At 57.7% G+C, this 25,960-nt stretch overlaps 1 protein-coding gene across 3 annotated transcripts in view; it reads right to left on the reverse strand.

Annotated features, from left to right (window-relative positions):
• INPP5A (inositol polyphosphate-5-phosphatase A) overlaps positions 1 to 25,960 on the reverse strand; it is a 173,684-nt gene that overhangs the window by 127,444 nt on the left and 20,280 nt on the right. Inside the window, exon 1 of one of the 3 annotated variants that reach the window (XM_036080064.2) lies at positions 2,646 to 2,744. The exons of the other annotated variants lie outside the window; for them this stretch is intronic. Within the exon in view, the coding sequence (XP_035935957.1) occupies positions 2,646 to 2,729 (84 nt within the window). The 5' untranslated portion in view covers positions 2,730 to 2,744. Of the gene's footprint in view, positions 1 to 2,645; positions 2,745 to 25,960 lie in introns of those variants that run through there. 3 annotated transcript variants of the gene reach the window in all.

Genomic DNA, 25,960 nt, shown 5'->3' on the forward strand with positions numbered 1-25,960 from the left:
ACGTGTGTTAGGCGCACACACTCGCGCCCCGCCCTCAGCCCGTCCTTGTCCCGTGCGGAAACGCCGGGCGCGCCCGCCAAGCTCAGGAACGGGGCAGAGACCCCACACCGTGGAGACGAGAGAGAGAGCGGCACGAGGCCTCACCACCAGGAAGCTGCGGGAGATGCGACAGCATGTGGGAAGCACTGGGGTCAGCGATGAAACTAACACAAACATAAAAGAATTTAGGAAAAAGAGCAGGATGTAAGATTACAATACAGCATCGACAGCTGTCATAAACAGAAACCACCACCAGACGCTGAGAAAGAAAATCCCATTTACACCAGCGACAGTAAACGAAGATAAAAGTCAGGAATACATTTTTAAGTATGGAAATTGTGCCCGAGAAAACGAGCAGCACCGCCCTGGCAGAGGCGACCCCGGGCCGAGTCTGAGGGACAATCCCCTGGCCCTCAGGGATGACGGCCCCGCGCTGCGCACCGCTGGGCACAGGACGCCCTGCACACCAGCCGGCGAGGCCCCACGGCCCAAACTCGGCACACCGACTCCAAAGTTCACAGGGCCAGACTATGACTCAGAGTCCAAACACCATTGCTAAGGAGGACAACACATTCTGCCGCAGTTGGGACCATGTGCAGAATGGAAGGACAGACGTCAGAGGGACTGAGAACACGTGCGCAGTCAGCCACACACGAAGAGCTGATCTTCCTAATACTGAAAAAGTTTTAAAAGATGTGATACAAAAATGAGCAAAAGACCCAAACAGATGGATCCAGAAAAGATCTCCAAGTTCGCTGACATGTTTGAGAAGATGTTTACCTTCTTTCCAGACCAGAGCCTGCCAGCCAGGCGTCCTGGGCGGGGCAGGGAGCGCCGGCACTGCCCGTGGCGTCCTTGCCCGGCGCGGCCGGCCCGCACCCAACGGGACACACAGGCTCCGAGGGAGGAGCGCCCTATAGGCAAGTGGTCTCAGTGGGCCACCGAGTCAGCGCCTAGAACCACACACCAAAGAACCATGATCTCCAGCTCGGCCGTGCCCCCGAATACGTGCTGGAGAAAAGCAAAATTTGGTGACGGAGGCCCTTGGAGGCAACCGGGCACCGTGCCTGCAGAAGGAACGCAGACCCCTTTGTTTCCAGGAGAAACGGCCCCAGTGAGAGGGGCACGTGCTTGGATGGGAAACCGTCCCACTTTGTGACATCTTTACAACCATCATGATGCTCGCAATTACCTCCTAAGGGCCCCCCCCCCCACCACTGGCCCTGCACCCGGAGGCCCTGGCAGGACGCAAGCAGGGAGCAGAGTGCAGCCCGGGGGTGTGGCCCCAGATCCCCGGCAACAGCCTGGCCTCTCAGCGAACACACCGCTGTTCGCCTGTCTCTGCATCTTGCAGGGGCCATCCCCACAGACCCTGCAGCGGTCCCCCAAGGGTGGCAGTGTGGCCAGCCTGGAGAACAGCACTGGTCCTGCGGGCTCATCCCGCCCACCCTGGCCAGCAGTCCCAGTCCGAGCCACTGCACCTCCTGGCGTCCCTCCGGCTGATGTCAGCCCCGCCGGCTGCCTGCACACCCAGGCTCTCCACCGCCAGCCCCACCGCCAGCCCCAGCGGCAACCCCCTGCCCTGAGTGCTCCCCGCTGCTTCCCCCCCGACCCCAGTCATCTTTGGACCAGCTACAGAGAAGGCACTCAGCTCAGAGTGCAGCACGGCAAACCTGGCAGGCAGAGGGGGCCCCGGGATCCGAACACCAGCTCCCCTCACAGGGGGCAAGACCCGGCCCCTCCAGCCTAGGGCGCTGCCAGGAACAGAGATGACAGGACAGTCAGACCACAGAACACGCACCCAGCTCTGGGAGTCCCCTCCCCACAGCACGCCTTCCCGGTGACAAGCACCACAGGTCCCTGAGCCCACACGACGCCTGTCAGCCACCCCGGGAGTCTCCAAACTTCAAAGGCCTTTCTCAATTCAGAGATCCTGCAAAGTGAAAAATACACTTCTCAGAATCCATGAAATGAGGCAAAAATGTACATGTTCAAATCCATGAATCACAGGGAAAATGTACTTCTTAAAATCCATAAAATAAACACGCACGTTACTGCTGAACGTGTGGCGCGTGGGGCACTGAGAGAACTGCGTGGTGGCCCGTGCGCTGCCCATGCCCCCTCGGACTTGGGTCTCAGCCCTCGGGGAGGCCGCAGGTGCCCCACCGTGGATGGCTAGGCAACAGTCACTCCCCCCACCCCAGGACACCACAGGTGCACCTGTCTGCCCAGGGAGGGCAGGGAGTGCCAACCCCGTCCAGTCCTGGCTGTAGTCTCCCGGCCGAGACCAGTTTGTAAAGAAGGGACACAGGGACCCCTCCCCCATCTCTCTCTCTCTGTGTCTGTGTGTCTGTCTCTGCCTCTCTCTTGCTCATGTCCTCATTGCCTGACCCTCGTAGGCAGCAAACGCAGCAGGTGCTCAAGCTCACACTGACTAAGCCCAGATGTATCGCTAAAACCTGTAGACACATCTGGAAGGAGGACTTCCCTAGGAAGGAAGCCAAGGCCTGGGCTTCGCGGGAAGCAGAAGCAACCACCACAGGAGGGAGACCCCCGCCGCTGTGAGGCCAGAGGATGGACAGGGAGCAGCCCCCTGCAGCGCTCACCTGGGGCGGGAGGGCAGTGCCATCGGACAGACCTTCCAGGGCAAGGATGAGCACGGCAGCAGGATGCGGGGAAGCTCGCCCCATTCCGAGCACCGCGCCTACCTCCTGAACCCCGTCCAGTGGGTGGTGCCCATACTGCCGGTCGGCTCACGGGGCTCTGGCCCGGCTACCCCAGCAGGACTGGGCTCAGGGCAGGCATGAGCCCAAAGCCGCCTCGACCCGTGGCAGTCCTGCAGGCAGCAGCCCGACCAGCTAGCACAAGCCTGGCCAGTGGTGGCGACGGCGCCTGGGTGCCCAGACTGGGTATGCCAGCCCAGAAACTCAGTTTTCTCAAATACTTCCTTAAAACTTTCCAATACAAGTCATTTAAGACAAACAGGGCTCCTGAAGCCTGTGCACACAGTGGGCCACGGCCTCCCGGGGACGCGCCCATGGGGTGGGCTCTGGTCCGCACCGCCCGATTCCCCGGGAAATCCTGCCCCACACCACACGCTTATCCCTGCAGAAAACCGTTTCCTTTCACAAGAAAGGAAATCTTGTCTATGCATTCATAAATACCCTGAGGCTAAAAATAGTTCGGTAAAAGGAAGCAACGGTGGGCCTTCCACCAGTGAGGAGCGCACACAGCGCGGGGCGGGGCGGTTAGGGACATCCTGGAGAGGAGTGAGGACAAGGGCCGCCTGCGGCCTGCACGCAGCAGAGCCCCTGCCTACTCTCGGGACACGGTTCCTGCCACTAAGGCTGACCGAGCAGGAGCGTCCACAGGAAAGTGGGATGGAAACAGCAAGAGGCGTTCCCATGGAGGACAGCTCCGAAATACTCCCTCTCCCAGTAAACAACAGCCAGCTCGAGTCCTGCGAGTCATGCTGAGCTTCTCACAAACACGTGTGCCCTCAAACCTTACTCCACTGGGAACAAGGGCTTGATGAATTTTACCACAAAATAAACATTTCCCCTCAGGGGTGGCCTGGAACATAATATATTCAAAATGACAACTCATAGTCACTCAGGATCAAATTTTAAGAAATAAATGAGGTTTAAGTTGGAATAATGGTCTACACAAACTGAAAGGACCTGCCTCGTGGGCACCTGCCATGCAGGCCAGCCATCAGGGCTGAGACCATTTCTCAGCAGGGACGTGCCCAGCTGGGCCGGCGGGGGACCGTGAGGCAGTGCATGGGAACGCGCCTGGTCCTGGCCCCAGCACGCCCGCCCGTGGACAAGGGCTCCCCTCCCCCGCTGCACTCCTCCTCCATCGGGACTCTGGCGGGAATGCCCCGAGGTGGGCGCTGAGGAGGGGTGGGGCCCTCGCCCCACAGTCCGCACCCCTCCCCCAGGCCCTGGTCCTGCTGCCCCCACACCGGGGCCTCGGCGGGCAGACTCGGACACCGACGTCCACCATCCTCCCCGTCCTTCCTCCACCACCAGCAGCCCACGTACCACATTGTCCACGGGGCTTCTCTGTGTTCTCTTTTCCAACTAGGTTTACAAAGACCAAGAAGTGAAGAACGTTAAGGTGCCCACGGCCCCCCTGATGTCACACCTGGAGGCTGAAGGCAAACCTGCGTGAGACTACGGAGTGGGACGGGGCTGGGGAGGGAAAAGGGGTGAAGCGGGGCACGCCCCGGGTTTGCAGATGGTGAAATCTGAACCTCCAACTTCAAGCTGCGCACCTGTGTTTGGAAACACGAGAGGAGAGCACGGGTGGGAAGGGTCTGGTGGCCTCCGGCGGGGACAAGCATCTCTCCGGCCAGTCCACAAGGACACGGCTCTTCAACCACGAACCAGACTCACTGCAGACATTGTGGGAAATTCAGCGCCCGAAGCAGAAGGTACAGTTAGAGCCTCCGATGCCGTCAGTGGGGTTCCCGCGCCCGGTGGCCAACCCCCAGCGACTATGCGGTCGCCATCACCTGCCCTGCGGCACATCAGTCAGAGAGCCTGCAAAGCGCCCCGTGACAAGTTACAGAGCCGGCGGGACCACAGCCCCACGTCCCCCACGAGCAGGTGAGCCCAGCAGTGGACCAGGAGCCCCACGTGCACTCCTCACCAAAAGCCCAGCACGTGCCCCCATTTCCTTCCACGACGGCACGTACTTCTGCCGCAGGAGAAACCCAAAGGCAGTAACTGAGAGTCAGAAATGCTGCTTCTTCCCATGGAGGGTCCAGAAGGGGGAACACAGGCCTCTCGGCGCACTTTCCTCTGCCCGGTTCCCAAATGCCACGGTCAATTCCGACTCGCTACATGACAGGGTTTCCACACTCCCATATGTCATCACTCGTCCACACACAGAAGCGTGGGTTTCAGGTTCACGCGGCCCGTCCCCCACTGTGATCCCCACGGAAGGATGCAGTCCCCCAGGGCCGTGAGGAGGTGACCGCAGCGCCGCCTCCCCCACGTCTCCCCACTCACGCAGCCAGGGGGAGGTGTCCTCAAAGACAGAGCCAAACTCCATGCAGGTCTTGGTGGGTAAACATCAGCTGTGGAGGGGACAAGAATTCCCAGGAGGGAAAAAATAACATAAATGCAGAGTTCGGGGGAGAACAGCAGTGTGGTATCTGAACAACATGGACACAGCCCGAGGTCCATGAAAAAGTGACAGAGAGACATGTCCCCACTCAGGTCAGAGCCAGGTGCCCAAGCGAGTGCCCCTCCCGACTGCACGGGGGCGGGGGGCAAGTCACAGCCTGAACCTCAAGCAGAAGTGCAGGCGGCAAGCGATGAAGAAAATAACAAAAGTAAAAGCTGGCTCTTTAACAAATTGAGAAAACAGATAAACCCCCAGGTAGAATGATCCTGAAAAAAAGTACACAAGTGACCAATATCAGGAACCAAAGAAAGTTATCAACACAGGCCCGACTGCGGACACACGGGCCCCGGGGACTCCGCCGGCTGCGTCACAGGCCACAGATCAATACAGGAAATCTCATCTGCACGTCCGTACAACAACAGACAAGTGGAAAGTGAAATGCTTAAAAATGCTACTTACAACTGCACAAAGAACACAGATGACATAGGAATACACTTAACAAAGGACACGGACCTCTCGGCTGACACCACCAAACGGTGCTGAGAGAGATGAAGAGCTAAGTAAACGCAGGCCCCTGTGGTCTTTGCAAGCAGGAGACCCAGCACGGCCAGGACGTCAGCTCCCCCCACTCACCCGTGGGTCCCCTGCAGGGACCGACCAACGGACTAGGAAGCCCGTGCGGACACGCAACCAGCCGAGGATACCCAAGGCAGGGTGAAGACTGAGGCCGAGCTCAGGCCTCACTAAAAGCCATCACGATCAAGGAGGTGGTCCTGGAGTCACAGTCAATGAACACATCAGTACAACGGAACAGAGTCTGGAAAGAGACACACACCCGCACGACGATTCACCACAACAACCGTGCCGCCGTGGCCCGCTGGCGGTGGGCTGGCGGGTGCCCACAGGGAAAAACACACCTCCACCGCTACCTTGCGTCATACACAAAAATTAACTTGAGATGAACGAAAAACCTAAAGATAACAGATAAAACCATACAGCTGAAGGAAGCGAAGAGAAGAATGTCTTCACAACTTGGAGGTAGGCAGATTTCTTAGGGCACAGAAAGCAATAATCATAAAAAAAAATCACAATTGAAGACTGCTGGTCAGTGAAATCACCAGTAAGGAAATGAAATGGCAAGCCAGTGCATAAAACAGGTATCTGACAAAGGACTGCTCCAGGATATACAAAGAGTTCTTACAACTCAAACAATTCAATAAAAAATAGACAAAGAATAGGAACAGATAACTGTACCAAAAAAAAAAAAAAAAGATACGCAAATGGCCAAGAAGCACTTCTTGAAAGCAGCTCGGCGTCGTAAGTCATCACGGAGACGCACATTAGAACGGCACTGAGACAGCACCGCATGCCCACCAGCACGGCCCAGATTTACAAGACCCAAACCCTGACCTCCACCAGCGGTGAGGAGCCGCCAGAGGTTCCGGACACTGGTGGCGGGTCGTAAGATAGCGTGAATCGCTTTGGAAAACGTCCCACCCGTGACCCACGAATTCCACCCCCGGGTGGAATTACCCAAGAGAAACAGAAACATGTGCACACAAAGATTTGCACAAGAATGTTCATGAGCCTCTGCTCATCACAATCAAAGTGTGGAAAGAGCCCCGTGTGCGTCAGCGGGAGAAGGGCTAGACGACCGAGGCATGGCCAGAAACACGCACAAGGAACAGTCCCCGGCGACAAGAAGGAGCAAACTCTGGTGCTGGTGACAAGACTCATCTCCAAACCCCCGGGACAGACGGACACAACGGAGCAGAGCCGTTGGGACCCACTGGCGGGACGCCCCTGGACGGCTAACCTGAGCTAGAAGGAAACGGGGCCTGGCTCCCGTTTAGGACACAGATCAGTGTGGGGGAAACTTGTGGGGCGACACTCACATTCTGCACTTTAATAAAGGTTTGGGTTAAACACAACCACTTGTCAAAACTCAGCAAATGTACACTGAAACTTGTACACTTCACCGCATGTAAATGTTCTATGAAAAGAAAAATCTACAGCCATATTGAACTCTGGCTAATGACACTCTACTGGGGTACTTGGGGGAAGCGGGCTGGCGTCTGTAATTTACTCGGGAGTGCGTGAGGGACAAGAATGATCAATGGACGGAAAGACAGATCAGTGTCCTAAAACAAGTGCAAGAGAATGTTAATGACAGAACCCAGGTGCTTGATACACAGTATTAGCGGAAAAATTCTTTCAACTTTATTGTATGCTGGAAATTTTGTAATAAATGTCGGGAAAGAGTTTAAAAATAAACAAGAAAGGGCTGAAATTGACGGTCTGTGAGGCCCTTTTGGTGACTTTTTCCACAAAGCGCGGCCAGCTCTAGGAGACAGCAGGTTTTGCGTTTCTCCTCCTCAAACAGAATCCACTGCATGCTGCCCCCGACTCTGCTCTCACACCCACCAGCGCAGCCCGTGAGCCTCAGGAAGAGCTGATCCAGCCCAACCCGGAGCCACCAGTGAGCCCCGCCAGCAGGAGACCGTGGCCAGGGGTAGGGTCTCTGCGGCAGGGGGCCCCCCCCGCAGCCCGAGCTGGGACGGAGGGAGCTGCCCCCGTCACCCTGGACAGCTGTAGGGCCAACGAGGGAGACCACGGAAAGTCAGAGTCATGAAGCAGTCGAGCCCAAAACATCCTTCCTCCAACAATCAGACATGCTAATTCTGAGTCTCATTTTTTTAAATCTTAAAATTCAAGTCCAAAATAACAAGTCTAAAAATAGGGCCCCTGTAAAATAAACACATGTGAAATCCTTCCGGCTCCTTCCTTTCCACTGTGGCAACCATGACAGGGCCACACCCCGGGCCGCGCCGAGTGTCACCTCCCCGCCGAGGCTCGCGGGGTCCCTGTGCTGCAGGAGAGGGGCCGGGCTGGGCGCTGGCGCTACGTCCCACCCAGAACCACCCCCGGAGCCCCGTGCGTCCCATCTGGGCACGACAGGCCGCAACGGGGAGGCAGAGCCGGGGGCTCAGGTGCTGCAAACGCCCTGGCCGGCGAGCGGCTGGGCAGCGCACAGGCAGCATTTCCCGGGGCACAACCCCCCTTCCCCGCATGCCAGGCACAGTACAAGCACGGGCCCCTCCGTCCTCACCTCGCTGAGTCGGGCCCAGAGCGCCCCACCCTGGGCCGTGGGCAACTTCCCGCCGGCCTCCGGCCACGCTCGCAGGCACAAGAAACACGGAACCGCCGAGGTGCAGTCGTGGCCCCGGGGATGGAGAGGGACAGGAGCGAGGCGCGCAGACCTGCACAGTGCGCGTCCCACCCCCTCTCAGGCCAGCTCCAAGCCCTCCGGGGCCTCGGACGCCTTGGGCCCGGGCTGGGGAGTTGGAAGCATGAACACAGGGCTCACAGGACATGGCATCACCACAGCCAGCCTGTGGAACACAGGGTCATGGCAGCCTGTAGGGCACGGGCTCATGGGGTCACTCTGCCTGGCCTGCAGGGCATGGGATCGCTGGCACTGGGCCCAGAGGCCAGGCTGTAGCAGGGCATGAGCTGGAGGCCACGGACCAGATGCACAGGGACGGCACGGCCCCCACCCTCCAGAGAGCCCTGCAGGGGACGCCTCCTCCGACGGGCGAGATGAGGCAGGATGGGCCTGGGCAGGGAGCGGGCAGCACGGGGCAGCGGCGTAGAGACCAGGGGGCCAGAAGAGGGTCGAAGGATGCTGATATTCTCCAAAATCCTGAAACACACACTTTGTACAAATCAGATACCCAAAGCAAAAACTAAAAAATGTTTTCCTGCAAAGAAATTATAAGTGAACTCATAAAACGCCCTTTTCCAAAATGACTATTAAGGACAAAAAAGGACCTGCAGTAAAGAACGTGTGGGCACGGAGAGGTGCGCTGGGCCCTGCATGGGGGGCAGCGACATGGGTCACGCAGGGCAGCGCCACGCTGAGCACCCCCACCTGCCCCCAGAGGTAGAAGCTTCCCAGACACAGTAAGAAAGGCTGAAGGCCGTGGAAACATGACCCCCACACTGGGTGGGCAGCAGGCCACAGAGAGGCCCAGAGCAGCTTCCTGAAGTGAAGCTGTCACTCAAGACCAGGAAACTCGTTCCCACCCTGCTTGTGGCACGAGTCTGGCCACCGTGTCCCACGCGGCTGTGGCCTCCCTGGTGTCCATCAGGAAGGATCACAGGAGTGCAGGCCCTGCGGGCACCCGGCTCTAGCAGAGGCCCCGGGACTAAGGAAACAAAGCGCAGCCCTGATGACCCCGCCACAGAAACAGATCCACTGAACGTGGATGCGCTTCTGTGCTCAAACCCCGAGGTGGTGCAGACCGGCCCCCGGCACCCTTCACCACAGCGGGGTCGGAGAACCTCTGGAGGGCAGGTGGCTAGGAAGACAGTCATGCAGACTATGAAGTCCGCCTCCTCCACCCCACGTACACAGAGAATTCTGGAAGCCGACCCAGGGCGACCCGGAGAGCACAGGGCCAGGAGAGGTCACCTGGGCAGTCCTCAGGGTGCACAGGGGCCACTCTTCCCAGAGAGCACAGGCTCAAGTCGTCGGACCTGCAGTCGGGGCACCTGCTTCCGTGCCTTCCTCCACCCGCTCCTCGCATCCAGGGCCCCCTCCCATCCGTCCCTGCGTCCCCACGGCTTCCACGGGGCTCACCCTGCTGGAGCCACTTTCCAACGAGGGAACGTGCGCCATGACCTGACTTCCCCGCGGCGCTCCCCCGTCAGGGCCACCGACAGCCCCAGCTGCCCCCTCAGACCCCGAGGGCTGCCCCACCAGCCTCCGTCCCAGGCATGTCTGCAGTGCGTCCTCCTGCAGAGGCCACTGCAGGGGAGCCCCAAGCAGCGGCTCACACCCGCCTGAGGGGGCAGGCCCTGCGACCGGCTCCCGGGCCCCAGGAGGAAACAGGCATGGGGACAAGCGGCTGGCCCAAGGTCCCACAGCCAGGAAGAGGTGGCTGTGACGCACCGTGGCCAGAGGCAGGACCCTTCCCACGGCCACTGGCCCTACCCCCAGGCCATCCTGCACCAGACCACGTCCCCCACCGCCTGCCACCCCCAGCCCCCGCGCACCCGGTGACAGGCCTCACCCCTCCACACAGTCTCCCAGGACTCAGTCACACCCAGCCCCTGCCCCAGCCAGGGGTCTCTGTCCGGACAGTCATCATGCACGTGGACAAGCAGCTGAAGGGCTCCCCGTGCGCACGTGCGCTGTTGTAAGGCTTTTGTTCGCACTACAAACACCACCACAGACACGTGAAGCGCGCTCCACGGCCACGTCTTGCTCTGGAGGGGGTGAAGCTGCCCGATTTTGGTCGTGTACGGGCCACGTGTCACAGCGTGGAAACAGACACAACGCGAGGGTCTTGTCCGCCTTCACTGACGCGGGACCACAGTCAGGAGACGTGTGTGAGGTACAGCCCTCGTCTTAACATCTCAGGGTCAGAACCCGGTTTTCCTCTTTACATTCAAGTTCAACATTGAGCCCAATCTCAAAACACTCTGAGTGAGGCCAAACTGTGACAGCTGGCCGATATGCTCACAACTAAACTACCCCAGAAACCTCACGGTCACTGCTCCTCGGAGCTCGACCCTGCGGCCACTGCGCCCCTCAAGGACAGGGAGCCCAGGCTTCTCTCTGAAATCGGGAGCAAATGTGGCTGGCACGAGACACAGAGGTGACACGGGAGGACACAGAGTGCTGCCCAGCGTCCAGACGCGCTCAGGAAACCACCACCGCCCCTGCCTACAGATGCAGGACCATCTCCAAGACAGAAATGGCTGTCTGTGCCTGTTCCTGCCCGCCCGGCCACAGCCGCTCAGCCCCGCGGCCCCCCTTGGGTCCCTGCCCCACAGATGTCACTACCCCAGTTCCAGCCCCGAGGCCAGCCCCCCGGTCAGATGCACTCTGCCCCCAGAAACGCAGGCTTCCCCTGGCCACCTCCACCCCGGGACTCGGGCCCCAGATAAACGTGTGATGTGCAAAGTCACAGACCCAGAGAAGGCACCGGCCGGAAGTCAGGCTCCCAGCGCCTCCCGGACCCCACGTCCCACATAAATTTCATCTCAGATGCGAGTATGAATGATGCAAGCTAGCTTGCAGGACGACCAGGGGGCTGTTGCAGCGGCGGGCTCCAGGGCCACTGTGGGCAGGGGGCCCACGGAGCTGGTCACTCCAGCGTCTCTCCAGACGCAGCGGCCCTGCCTGGAACGCCCTCGCACCTTCCAGCTTGCTGCTTTGCGCCTGCCTCGGCCAGGAACCCCCACACACACGTCAGTGCCCTCCCAAACCTTGAGGACCCCCTCCCAGGTCCCAGAGCCCCCCAGGGTCTGCAGCATGCGTGACAGAGTCTCCCCCAACTGCAGATCCGGGCCCACTGGTGAGCTCATGTCGGTTTGGTGGGTTGTGGGCAGAAGAGAAGAGCCACAGGAGAGCCCAGCCCAACAGCATGGGGAGACTCAGGCGCCGGCCCACCTCAGGCCTCAGGACAGAGCCCACACTCTCAGAGCGTGTGCTCCCACTGGCGCTGGTGAGACATGATTCATGGAGAGGTCTACTCAGTTCCGAAGGCAAACGCTTAATGCTGAGAAATAACCCATACAAGTTTGTATTCCAGGATAATCTAGAATACGCTAACATGCACACTGCCAATAGAGTGAAAAGGTAAATATCTGCATCGTGTGCAGCTTAGGCCCCTAGAGCGGGGAGAGTGTGGGGTGGGAGAGGGACGGATGGGCAGGAGAATACTGTCCCAGCCTGGACCCTCCCCAGCCAGCGAGGCCTTGGGGAGCCGCCCACAGCCGGGGGACTGAAGCAAGTGTTCTCTCCCTCTTTCCATCCAGGGCTGGGTCCGAGCCCAAGGGCACTGTCCACACTTACACATCACCCCATTCTGAACCTACCCTTCACCCTGCAAATACAGCCGAAACCTACACACCTGGGGCCCCATCACTGGATAGCACAGGACAAGCGCCGGTCCTCACGGGGAGGGGACTGGACCCCGGGCACCCCGCCTTGGCCCTGCAGCCTGATGCTTCAAGCACCTCAGCTGTGCACACAGCCCCTACCGACATGGCCAAGCCTGTGCAGAGAACAGAACCTGGGGGGGCAGGGCAGCAGCTTGGGAGCACTGGGCACCTGCGGTGGGGGGACCTGGGGTGGGCAGCAGGGAGAAACCACTTCCCGAGAAAGTACGGCGGCACAGGAACAGCTCCCGGACCCGGACCCCAGCTCCCAGCACAAAAGGAACCTTTGTCACGGCTCTCAGGGTCACAAGGACCACAGCCGCAGTTACAGCACAGGGCTCTTCACCAGCAAGTACGAGAAGCACGCAACTGCACAAGAAAGAAGCCGGAGAGAGGCAACATTCTGGGGTCCTCCGAACCCCTGACCAGCCAGGGCCGCGGCCACACAACCACACAGAAGCCCAAGGCATGGGCAAGGCTGGCCGGAAAGGCTGCCCCAGGGGCCAAGAGCAGAGGCGCCCCATGAGCCAACTGTTTAAGTTCATGCTTGATTCCTTCTCGCCAATGTAAACATGGCTTACAGAATTTCAAATAAACGGATTTCTACCAGGAAAGAGCCTAGAAGTAAATGCACTCAAGTGCTTGTGGTCTGGTTAGGGGAGTGGGGGACGCTGCTCTTCTCCCCTTTCACTGGTTTCCAAGTGATTGTGGGTGTGGTTAGATGGTTGGTTACTAATTTTACAATTTCTAGCCCGACTGACGCTCTCCTGTGGGCGACAGTCCGCCGGGCATGCTCCTTCCTGTGGGTTCCACCGCCGCCCCGGCTGTGGGACCCCTCCCCCACCCACTTTGAGCAGAGTGAGCTGGCGGGGGTGGGAACCTGACCTGGGACGAGGCCACCCCACTGTTAGGTCCTGGGCCATGCACATGTCGGGTAAAAAGTACCAACATTCAGGTGGAACGCGGGTGCTGTCCTAACGCCACCGTCGGGGGGGGTCCGGGCACCCCTCACAGACGTGCAAACAGCAGACCGCTAGAGAAGAGCACAAGTATTTATATGACGTGCAGAAGAATCCAAACAGCCGGCCGGGAGCCTGGAACCCTACCTCTGCCAGGACCTTACCCTCCACTTCGTGGTCCCAAAGTCAGCATTAAACGTGTCTAAGGGGCTTTTAAAATTCCAGGGTACGGAAGCACTCCCACTCACATGCTCCAAGGAGTTCCTGTCATGCTGCAGACAATGTCGGCCCCTGTCCGCGGCCCCTGAACGCCTGACGGTAGGGGTAGGCCCTGGAAGCACACACACTTCCTATTTTCCGTTCAGCGGTAAGGCTTCTGGCCCCAGAAAATCAGTGTCCCACCTACTTTGTGTCCCCGCGCCCGTCCACAAGGGCTGTTCCCTTCCCCAGAGCTTTGGGTAGCATTGCCCAGAAGCCCCCGTACAGTCCCTTTCATGGGCCCCTTAAGTAAAATAAGGGGGAAAGACAGCCTCCCTAAGCCTCCACTCACTCACCCCCTAGTCTTGGCACATCAGGAAACAGATGACCACCATCTTCACGGGGCTCATACAACGTCTACCGCAACATCTCCATAAACCTGAGTCTCTGCAAAAAGCAGCCATATACAAAATTAGCTCTGCTGACGTTTCTTCAAAAAGGTGCTTTCATTCCCATTCTGGGAATGACTCCATCTGGACCATTCGGCCCTCGGGGGCACAGGACCTGGACCCCAGCTCCCAGCACACAGACGGCCGAGGGCCAGGCATGCAGTTGGCCTGGGCTCCCGCAGGGCTCGGCCTTCCCACAACCCGGTTTCCTCTGAGTCCATCCCAGCTGCAGGGACAACCAACAAAAGCTGGAAGGTGCACGTAAGCGATTTGTGTGACCAGAGAACAAGGAGCCACATCAGAAATACTTTGTAAGAGCCAGACACACCACAAAGAGCAAACAAAAGGCAACCCCCCCAGGACCCTGCAGGCTCGAGACAAGCGGTTCTGAGTGCCCCTAACACCATCCCCTGCTCACGCAGCACCAACCAGCACCTGGCGGCCCTCTGCCACGGGCCAAACACCTTGGCTTCCTCCACAAAGCGGATGAACCGCAGGGAAAACCTCAGTCCACATGTGAGCAGACACCCCACAGCACCCTGGCCCCATGCCAGAAAGGTCTCGCCAGCTGAGAAAGACACTTAGAGTATCTGATGGACACGTCCCTGGACCAAGGGCGTTTTCCCTTCAGTAACTCTCTCCATCAGAAGACTCCAGCCTCGAGGCACACCCAGGTCGGGGCGCCTGGGTCAGTGTACCGAGGGTCGGCGTACCTGGGGGTTTGCAGAGCCCTTGCTCCTCAGATGGGTCCCGTCGCTCTCTGCGCTTGACTTTGCTCAACTGGCACTTCTGCTGTCAGATGAGAGCTTTCAAATTCCCATCTGTGACTCCACGTTGGATCCAGGGATCCTGCCTCGAGCTCCTATCCCCAGGCCTTGCAGCCTTCCTAAGCAGGGAGGCACAGGAAAGGGCAGCAGAGCCCCATGACCCTGCCAGCCCGGGCTGCCCAGTTCCCGGGGGACACAGCTGGAGAGGGAGGGAGAAGCGTCTCTGGGAGCCCCAGCAGCATGGAGGGAGGGCCGCACCACGTGCGGCTCCAGCCCCATCGGAACCCCACACTCAGTAGTAAGGAAGGACCCGGAGCCCAGAGCTGGGCTCGAACCTCAGCCCCCTCACTGTCCACATGATCCCACGTGGAAATGGGATCGACACAGCACACGCTCTCCAGGGCTCCTAGGAGTACCGGATGCTCAATACACACAAAGTTCTCAAAGTACGCACTACCACTCGGCTGTTTTTCACTAAGTTAGCTAAGCTCCCTGACAGCTCTGCTTAGGTCCGCACTGGTGACAGTCTCATGACCGCCAGTCCCACTCACCACAACCACACGCGGTGGCAGTGGGTGGGGAACAGGCCACCAGCAGGCTGTCAGGGGGCAGCACCCAGAAAGCCAGTGATGGGGGGCTGGCCAGGCAGGCCTCCTCTCCCTTCCCCTCCACGCACCTTCAGACCCACTGGGCAGTGGCCCGGTCCCCAGCCTCTGCTGCCCACCCTCACCATCTCTCCCTCACCTCATCCCACTGCCTCCCTGCACTCCCGGGGCCTGAGCCCACGGCAGGCAGGCTGAGCAGGTGCGTGGCCTGACCTGAACAGGCCTGAGTCCCCCACGTGGTGGTATCTGGTCTCCGCTCCTCGGCCAGACCAGCTAGGACAGCAGCTGGAATGCTGACATGCTCCCTCGGCAGCGGGAGATGGCCCAGGGCGCCCAGGAGGGACTCCCATCTGCACGTGAGGACGTGAGGCCAACAGACACCCCTTGTACCAGGCACAGTGCTGGAGGGTGTCGGCCTCCCACTGTCCTGATGGCTGGGAAACACCCAGGGTCAGTCAGTCGCCCTGCCCCTCCAGAATCACCACCACCGTGTCCCCAGGCTACGGTTACTGACACTCCCCAACGGTTTAGCAGGCTCCTCGGGTCCATCGTTAGTGCACCGGAATCCTTGGAGAAACGGAAGCAAGGATGCTGGTACTCGGAAACACAAAAATGTGTAACAGAGTATTAAAAACAAACACCAAAGATGAAGAAAGACCGAAGGCCATTCCATGGGAGGACAAAGGTGACTCTTCCCAGCAGCACCAGGCGGGGGGCGTCAGGGCCTGAGAGAAAACCTGAGCGCCTGTCTCCTGCCCGTGGCCTTGGGTGCTGCACAGAAGGTAGGCTAATGGGAAGGAAAACCCTCCGTCCACCTCAAGGGATGCCGTGGCCACATCGCGGGGTCACAGCCACTGTGCCAATGTGTGCTCACCATGGAGGCGATGCCTAGTGAATCCCCCAAGTCAGCCTCAGAATAAGACATTTCTAAATAAAACTTAATTATTAACCCGAGAGAAGTGATGACAATCTAACAGAGTAAGATGTGGCAAGTTTCAGAGTTTGATGCCGTCTTCTGTGAAATTAGATCTAGGCACAGGTCTGATGTCCTAAATTTAAAAAAATTTCAAAACAATACAAATAACATATCATTGCAATCTATATTTACCGCCTCACTCTTGCCAAATATATGTAATGAAGTTACACGTTTTTGGCAATAAAATTTCAATCTTTATTAAAACTAAGTTTCCATTGTTCCACGAAGATTCTTAACAATTTGCTTGGAATGGAAACTCAAAGACTCAGTTAAAGACAAGTTACTAACTTTGCTGACCTCACGATGCTGCTCGGAACCATGGGCGAAGTATGAGAACTTTGCTATCAGTGCCTGTGAAAATGGTTTCCCTGGGAAGTAAGTGCACGAACTCCTAACTGGATCCTGCACAGACGGCCCCAGATGAACACTAGGAAGAACGGCCGCTGTTTCAGCCAGAATTTTCAAACACTGTTTTCCAGATGTTGTAACAGAGTGCCAAGTTCTCGTGCGATGATTTAAAAAGTAGGAGAATTATTCGTGCTAAATCTCTTCTCAATAAACTCTGTATCGAGAGGAAATTGAACAGCATTATTTAAATACCCGGGGACTTTATAATGAAGCTGGCAGGTCAGCGGGGCCCTGGCACACGGGCCCTGCACTGCTGCCCCCACAGCCAGTCCCACGCGGAGATGCGGGCTTCAGGAAGGAGCACCGTGTCACCGCACGGTCGGGCGGGGGGAGCTGCTCAGAGCTGCTCGGTTCTGTTGTTCAGCAGCGTCTCCTCAGAGCCCAGAACCGCGTCTCGAGTCTAACGGACGTGCCAGTATTTGTAACATGGAGTTACCGCTGTCTTGTGACAACGGATTCCCTGTGTGCGCGCAACCGTCTGCATGTGCGGAGACAGATTTTTCTTCTAGTTCTTGTGGTACTGTTTCTGTTTCTTTTCTGTTTTCACATGGAAACCTTCCACATTTCTGAAACCGGGACCCGCCTTACCACGGAAGGCTCCCTGCCTCTGTGCTGACGGTGGTTTCTCCGTCTTTTCTGAGAAGAACAGACGATAACGGCGCGTCCTAGAGCAGACGCGCTTGGGCCTGATGGACCGTGCTGACACGCTGACCCGTCCCGAGCCCATCTGCTGTGGGGCCAGGGAGGGGATCCGGCTGCGTTTTTCGGCAGGGCGTCCACGCCAACGCCGAGCAGGCGGGCTCCCCTGACTGAACACCACCTTCGTCCCACGCCACGCTCTCAAAGGCTTCTGTGTCTCGCTCATGCTTCTAACGTATCCCACCAACCTCTCTTCTTTCCCAGCCTCACTGCGACAGAACTGTCACCAAACGCTGTACAGCGTGACTCAATACGTGTCTGTAACGTAAGCGCCGCGGTAAGGTTAGCGGACATCCAGCACCTCCCAGTTACAGACGTTTTTCTGCGTGGTGAGAACTTTCAAAACCTCAGCGACTTCGAGGGCACCACGCAGCACTGACTGGTGCCTGACGCCTGACCGCTCCGTGCGTCATCTCCAAACCGCTCTGCCTCCCCCAGCCTTACGACCCATCCAGAGTCCCTGCCGAAGCAGCCCCCTGCGTTGCTCTTCTTTCTCAGAATTCTCCTGGCTGCCACTCACACGTTCCCTCGCCTGTCAAACTCCAAAGCAGTGCAAATGGTCTGGGGGCAAAAGCCCAGGTGTCTGCGGCTGCGAACACACCCAGCGTGACCCAGGCCTTGTGGGTCACAGCCATCCTGCCTTCCTCCACGTCTGGCCAGGGCAGGCACAAGGCTCAGCCCGCCCAGACACAACCCAGGGAGACCTGCCGAGGCCGGGAAGATCCCCTCCCTGACAGGAAAGCTGCGTGGGACCCCTCGAGGGGTAATGAGCACACAGGCACCCAGATCCCGTCTAAATACCACTCTCCAGTGAAAGAACCAGACTCCTGAGAGAACCGCTGACTCCAGGGAGGGGGCAGGAGAAATACAAGATGAGTCAGGAAGTGCTCAAAAAAGCCAGCAGGATGGGCACGTAAGCCGAGTGAAGGACTCCCAGCAGCCAAGCCTGGGGTCATCAGAGCCTCTACACGCCGGGGCCCATGGAGTCGGTGGGACTGCACCCTGGGAATGGAACACCCACGAGTCCACTGAACAGGAAGAATTACAGGAGAATCCCAAACAACACACGTAGGTGCCCCCCCGAAGGGTGGGGTGCACCCAGTGACTGGCCCCGGCTGCAGGGCAGGGAGGGGAAGTGGAGAGATGGCGGGCACTGCTTGAACTCCTAGATCTTCTTCCCAAAAACCCATAACCAGGCTAATCATGAGAAGGCACCTGACAAACCCAAATAGAGGGACACCCACAAAACACCCAACAGTCTCCTCAAAGTGTCAAGAACAAGAGTGAGAAACTGCCAGGGTCCAGAGGGGACAAAGGAGGCAGGACGACCAAACGCCGAGCAGTACCCTGGACCGGGTCCCGGGGCAGAAAAGACACATCCGTGTGAAAGCTGGGGAAACCTGGAAAAACCCTATTACGCTCTGTGGCTCAGCCAGTGGTGTTGTGCCAATGGGAATTTCTCAGCTTTGACAAAGGTGCCATGGTCCCATGAGACGCTCACCTGAAGGGACGCACGGGGACACCAGCACCTTCTCTGCCACCTGGCTGTAATTCGAAAATTGTCCCAAATATAAAATATCCCAAATTATAAAAAGTTGCATGAAAGTTGCCTCAGGGGGGCGCTTGGGTGGCTCAGTCGGTGAAGCATCTCAGGTCATGATCCTGGAGTCCCGGGATCGAGCCCCACATCGGGCTCCCTGCTCAGCCGGGAGTCTGCTTCTCCCTCTGACCCTCCCCCTGCTTGTGCTCTCTCTCAAATAAACAAATAAAAATCTTTAAAAAAATAAAGTCGCCCCAGGAAATGTTGGGGTGGGGGTCCTTCCTGTTTCACGCATCCCCTCAGCCCCCCCTGCCCTCCAGCAACCACCAGTTTGTTCTCTGTGCCCGAGTCCATTTCTGTTGTGTCCATTCGTTTTGATGTTTAGATTCCACATGTAGGTGAAATTATATGGCATTTGTCTCTGACTTGTTTCACTTAGCATAATGCTCTCTAGCTCTGTCTGTGTTATTATAGATGGAAAGATTTCCTCCTTGTTTATGGCTGAGTAATATTCCATCGTACACATATACACATTCTCTTTATGCACTCATCTATCGATGGGCAATACTGGGTTTGCATCGGTGTCTCGGCTGCTGTGAATAAGGCTGCAGGGAACATGGGGGGTGCAGATACCTTTCCGAATGAGTAGATGGGTTTTGTTGGGGGTTTTTTTTGAGGGTTATTTTGAGGGGGGTGTGCTCCCACCCCTACCCAGTGTCCCTCCTTCCTGCTTTTGCAGACCGTGCCATGAGGATCTGACGGTGGCATCCAACCCTCACTGGAGGGACAGGGAGGTGGCAGAATGGAGACGGGGGGAGCTGGCCCCCAGATGGCACACGGAGCTGCCCAGACCTGCCCGGCAAACTTCCTGCTATGTGTGCGACTGCACAACGGCCCGTCAGTAAGGAATTCTGCTCCTTGCAACCCTCAGCATCCCAACGGACCCAGCATGCTTCCCAGGAGAAAAGCTAGCTTTGCAGACGCGCGGAAGTTACCAGCTCTGCACAAGTGAAGTCTCTGCGGGCCTAAGAGGCACATTGTCTCCAGTGACTCCAGCACCGTCCTCACACAGAGATCACCGCTCCCAAGTCCATGCCCCTGTGTCCCATCACCACAAGTGGCATGTCTCCCGTTTGCTGTCTGGATGTGTAAGAATGCTATTGACTTTTATGTATTAATTCCATCATGAAATGCTTTCATTGCATATCACAGATTTTCAGTAAATCCACTTTTTCCCAGGCGCATAACCACATTTGTAAATAATTCTCTCCATTCTAGTATTTCAGTATTTATAGTCTTTTCTTGTTTAACTACTGATTGCAGTAGCTAAAACTTCTAGAACAATTAAAATAATCATGTTTATGTCAAGTATCTTTGTCTTCTCCTGACTTTAACAGAAATGTTTTATTTCCATGTTTTAAATTAATATTAAGGAAATATTTACCTGTTTCAATTTTATTAAGAGTAACCATTGTTTCATCAAGACATGTTGAATTTTATCAAATATATTTCTAGCATCTATAGAGATGACCCAAAAAGGGATATTTTCCTATTGATAAATTATTAACTTACTAACATGCTGAATTATGTGACCCAATTTTTCCAAATGCAAAACCACGCTTACACATCGAATACACACTTGACTGCCTCTGTTTGCTGCTGGGTGGTCCGTGGGACCCTTCCGAGAACACGTACAGACAGCTGTCTGTGCTGCGGACTCCGTGGGCTCCGTGGTCCCTAAGCGTTCTTACCTGCCCTGGGGCTGCGACAGTTCACACAGGACTGGCGTGGGCCGTTCCCTGACACCTGGCACTTCTGGGGGCTGAAGCTTTGACAAGTCCATCACTCTTTTCTCCTCTAATAACCGGCCAATCGAACTTTCTCTCTCTTCCTCAGTGTACTTGTGAATATTTTGCTAGAAATTTATCCATTTTGTTAATTTTTTCAAAATTATTTGAACACAAACAAATCAGTGTTTCAAAGCAGATTTAACTTTGATAGGTTTCCCTGGAGAACCAGGGAGTGCAGTGTGGGTGGCCAGCTGACAGGCGCGCCCTGAGGTCAGTCCTGCGGCACGAGCCCAAGGCCAAGCCAGGCTGCTGAGGCCTCACTGCCCCTCCCCGCGTTCCACAGCCCCCGGTCTGTCACCCCGCGAGGGTCTTCTCTAGGACAGAGCCTCAGTTCAGAGACTGAAAGAGGAGGGACCACCCACATACGTGTGCACATGGACAAGGGGCTGCACCAGGGCCCCAGAGGGACGCTCTGGCCCCAGCCTCCCGCTCTAGCTCTTGATCCAGAGCCACCGGGAGGCTGTGATTGCACCGACTACAGCCCCAAGTGTCCTATGTGTCGTCCACGTCGCAGGCTGCACGTCCTCGTTTGTGGGTTAAACGTGAAGGATGGAAAGTGCTTTGGAGAGTCTTTGGCTTATTTCTTAAGTGGTTTAGGTTTGGAATTACAATAAATTTTCCAATGTGCACCCCTTCAAAAACACTCTATAAGACAAGCAGTGACGTTTCTGCTCAGCACAGAAGCTGTAAAGCAGCACTGTGGAAACGGCTCACTGCTGTCTCTACTGCGCCCGGCAGATGAGCTCTCCGCAAGGGGGGCGCCCGCAGGGGGGCTCCCAGGGGAGCGGCCCCATCTCTGGGTCAGCAGCGGCCAGCGCCCATCTCCATGAGGCTCACATCAGGCTTATGTAGCTGGCTCCTCCCAGCACAGCTCAGAGCCCAGAGGCAGAGTGCCCACGTCCAGCATGGGGCAGGCACAGAGCAGGCGCTCTGTGAACACGTGCCACATGAGCGAGGAAGCCCCAGACGCAGCCAAATGTAGCCATCTTAAAGACCACAACTCGCAGAGCACACGGAAGGTCCCAGCACCGCCAGGCACGCTAAACACGACCCAGAATCACACGGACATTTCCCCATTGCCTTCATCCCACTATTTATTTATTTATTTTTAACCTTAAGTTCTCGGCCACTTAAAAAACATTCCTGAGGGCGCCTGGGTGGCTCAGTCGTTAAGCGTCTGCCTTCGGCTCGGGTCATGATCCCAGGGTCCTGGGATCGAGCCCCGCATCGGGCTCCCTGCTCAGCGGGAAGCCTGCGTCTCCCTCTCCCACTCCCCCTGCTTGTGTTCCCTCTCTCACTATGTCTCTCTCTGTCAAATAAATAAAAAAAAAAAATCTTTAAAAAAAAACAAAAAACACTCCTGAGATACACACTCTCCTCCAAGTAAGACTAAGCGTTTGGATCCGGGTCTGCATTATGAGGACTATTTTCACAGCCCCTGGCTCAGGTGGGAGCAAACATGCTGGGCGTGGCCGCGGCCACCATGGAAACCCTGGGTCGCACACCCATGGAGACGGGGTCACAGCCTCAGACACGTCCAACACTTCACAACATGCAGTGGCGGATCTGGGCCCAGGAGGAAGCCCTGGGGCATTTGGGACAAACCGCATTCCCCAGTGGCCTGCTACTTCAAGGCCCCACTGCAGTCTTCCCGGGAGGATGCGGCCACACTCCCAGAAGCCTCCCCACCTTCCAACTACGCCGAGAGGACAGCGACAAGTGGGCCGAAGTCAGAAGCAAGGAGACGCGAGAGGAGACTCCAGCCACCAAGCCGGGAGGCCAGGACGCGAAGGCCGGTGGTGGCGGACGGCCTGCTGGCCTGCTGGCCCACAGCGGCAGGTCCCCTTGCCCGGCCTCAGGACATCGGCGGAGGGTGGGGATGGAGCCTGCCTCCCCGTGCAAGTATCTCCCGGACAACTGGCCCCAAACACAGAGTAATAAATACCAGCTATAAAAACCCCTACTAGTTCTGCCTCAGCAGCAAACGCAGGACACCCGACAAAGCCATCCGTGTGTCACGGAGAATTCAGACACTGTTTTCCCTGCTTTCCCCTCGTTTTTCTGTTGGTTTTATCCTGTGGGACGCCCACTCAACACTTCACTTTTCAATAGCAGTCCTGAGAAAAGAACTGCTTTGGTTTTTAAGTTATTTGGTACAGCAACCCGTAATTATGATCTTTGCAAACACGCGGATACGTTCTCGTGCTTGTCCGACCCCGCGTACGTTCCGCACTCACTACAACACAGAACACTGCCACGGCTGTAAAACTCGCCAACACGAACGTGCTTGCGCTCCACCTCCGCGCGGCGAATGCACAGCCATGTACTCACCGGGAGCCACGCAGTCATCCTGGAAAGGGCTGGGACGGCACCGGTGGACGCAGAATCACTCACAGCCACACAGGCTCCGCACCGGACCGCTCTCCAGGGGCCGCCTAAGCCCCCGAGAAAAGCCAGAGCCAGATGGGTGGGCTGCGCACATGCTCTGCACCGGGTGTGACCCTCAGCCGCCTCCCACCACCCCCCCAGTGCTGGGGGGGCTGCAGCTGGGTCTGGGCCGCCCCCCATCCCCCCCAGTGCTGGGGGGCCTGCAGCTGGGTCTGGGCCGCCCCCACCACAATCCCCCCAGTGCTGGGGGGCTGCAGCTAGGTCTGGGCCGCCCCCACCACAATCCCCCCAGTGCTGGGGGGACTGCAGCTGGGTCTGGGCCGCCCCCCACCACCCCCCCAGTGCTGGGGGGCCTGCAGCTGGGTCTGGGCCGCCCCGCACCACCCCCCCCAGTGCTGGGGGGCCTGCAGCTGGGTCTGGGCCGCCCCCACCACAATCCCCCCAGTGCTGGGGGGGCTGCAGCTAGGTCTGGCCCGCCCCCACCACAATCCCCCCAGTGCTGGGGGGGCTGCAGCTGGGTCTGGGCCGCCCCCCACCACCCCCCCAGTGCTGGGGGGGCTGCAGCTAGGTCTGGGCCGCCCCGCACCACCCCCCCCAGTGCTGGGGGGGCTGCAGCTAGGTCTGGGCCGCCCCCACCACAATCCCCCCAGTGCTGGGGGGGCTGCAGCTGGGTCTGGGCCGCCCCGCACCACCCCCCCCAGTGCTGGGGGGCCTGCAGCTGGGTCTGGGCCACCCACCACCACCCCCCAGTGCTGGGGGGGCTGTTCCCAGCACCCTCCAGCTTCACAGCCTAGACTCTGAACCAAACATCAAGCTGCTTTCCAGTCTGCCCCAATTCCCAAATTCAGCCACTCTTAACCCAACGTGAGGGTCTGGTGAAAGTTTTAAATAGAAAAACATACAGAAAACAAAAGGACAAGGTTCCCATGATCATTTGCACCCACTCCCCCTCCTCATGGCACAATGTCCTAGAATCGGCACATCCCCCATACCCAGCCCTGAGAACAAGGGTGCCCTGGTCCACCTTCCAAAGCCCCCTCCCCACATCTGGGATGCAAAGGAGCCATCACCCTGCCGTACTGGCAGCCCGGTCACTCCCTGCCATGGCCTGAATGACCTCCCTCACGCTCAGGCACCGTGCACCCTGCAGGCCCGCCCCCAACACAGTCCATCCTGACCTGCATCCCCTCCGGCCCCCTCCTTGCACCTCCTGTCCTCCCCTCTTGTGGTTCCTCTATTCTCCCCAAGCCCTCACGTGGCTCCCCCTCCCCTGGCAGACCCCTGCAGTGGGGCGGCTCCCACCACTTTTGTGACTCTGGATTGAGTCCAGCTGGCTGTCTCCAAACGTGAGCACACCAGACCGCAGACTTGTGTCCCCACTTAGAAGGGGTCCCAGTTCAGTGTGGCCAGCACCACGTATTTACAACACACAGATAGCTTCAAGAACTACGTACTGTTCAAGTCTGACGACTGCTCCTTTGAAAACATTCCAGAAGGTTCTGCTTCATCTCAGTGGGTACGGGCAGAGGGCAGTGTGGGACTGAGGACGAGGTGAGCCCCGGCTGAGCTAGGGCCCGCGCCACATAGAAATAAGAAGCCCTGGGGCACCCTACATGGGTCCATCAGGTAGGAACCAGTACCCCGAAGACAGACTGCCAAGCAGGCCATCTGGGGCCCATGGGCCAAGAAGTGTGTAGTGAAGGAGAGTGGGGGAGAGAGCAGGCATGACCAACAGCTCTCTGCCAGGACCTTCCTCCATCCCAGCTTCTCAGAACGTGGTCCTCACATGTGCTTCCTGATGTGGGAAACAAAGGCGGAAGAAAAATTAAATGTCCTCACTCCCTACAGCCCACTGACAGGTCCTTGAAACAGGAAGAGTGACATCCCCCAGGGGCTCAGCTGCCTCGATGTTAATACTCCGCTAAGGGCCAAAGGCAATCTTAGCTTAACATTATCCCAACCACCCCAGGATCCTGTGAGTCTACTTTAACATATAAAAATTCCTTTGGAAGCTTCCTTTATCCCTAAACCCCCCAAGATACATGTTGGCAATCATCCCCAAAGCATACGGCCCACTGATATACATCTGAAGGGTCTCACGACTCAGGTTTTATTAGACGGTAATAAATGACCTTTTCCCAACAACAGCTAGCCTCCTCAAGGTCCTGGAAACCTTGCTTCCAAAATTCCTTAGAGAGTTACGCTCTCCCTAACCCCCTCCCAACTTGAGAGTATATAACGGGCCACTCCTCATGACCCCAGCGCAGCTCTTTCTGTCCCCCGGTCCTGTCCCCGTGCTTTAATAAAACCACCTTTTTGCACCAAACACGTCTCAAGAATTCTTTCTTGGCTGTCGGCTTTGAACACTAACATCTTTCCTACATCACTTTCCAGAGTCAGGCCTCAAGCCCCCTGCTACTCCCCCACAGCAGCGAGAAGTCAGCGACAATCCAGCAGTCCCTGACCTGCCGTCTGCCAGCTCTGACTCGGCTTCTCTTCTCACGGACAGAGGACAAGACAGAGGTGTGACACGGCCAACCTCCAAGGCCTTCCCTCCTAAGAGCTGAACTCCAAGACGTGTCCCAGGCTCCTGGTCCCGTGGTTTGCCTGCGAGCTCCTGGGACAGCGAGGCGGGAGGCAGGCCATGCATGGCCAGCCGTGCCTTCACAGGGCTTCCCTTCTGCAAGGGACACACTGGGCGAGCAGAGACTGACACCAGGTCACACGCTGTCCTGGGAGGGGAGCCACAGACACAGAGGGACCCTGCATCTCAGTAGGTGCCAGGAAGAAGAGGACCCACCTGACTACCTCAGACGGTGGCCCCGGTAGCCCAGGGTCCCAGGCATGGCTCTGGAGCGCTCCGGTAAGAAGCTGGCTCTGGGGTAAGAGCCGCAGACCGCAGGCCATCAGCTCCTACCTGCAGGAGTCGCGGGTACGGCAGGGGCTGCATGCTGCTGGACCAAGACCTCCAGTGCGGGCTGGCGAGGTGCCTCCA

This window comes from Halichoerus grypus, chromosome 7 (genome assembly GCF_964656455.1).
Source record: "Halichoerus grypus chromosome 7, mHalGry1.hap1.1, whole genome shotgun sequence".
NCBI lineage: Eukaryota > Metazoa > Chordata > Mammalia > Carnivora > Phocidae > Halichoerus > Halichoerus grypus.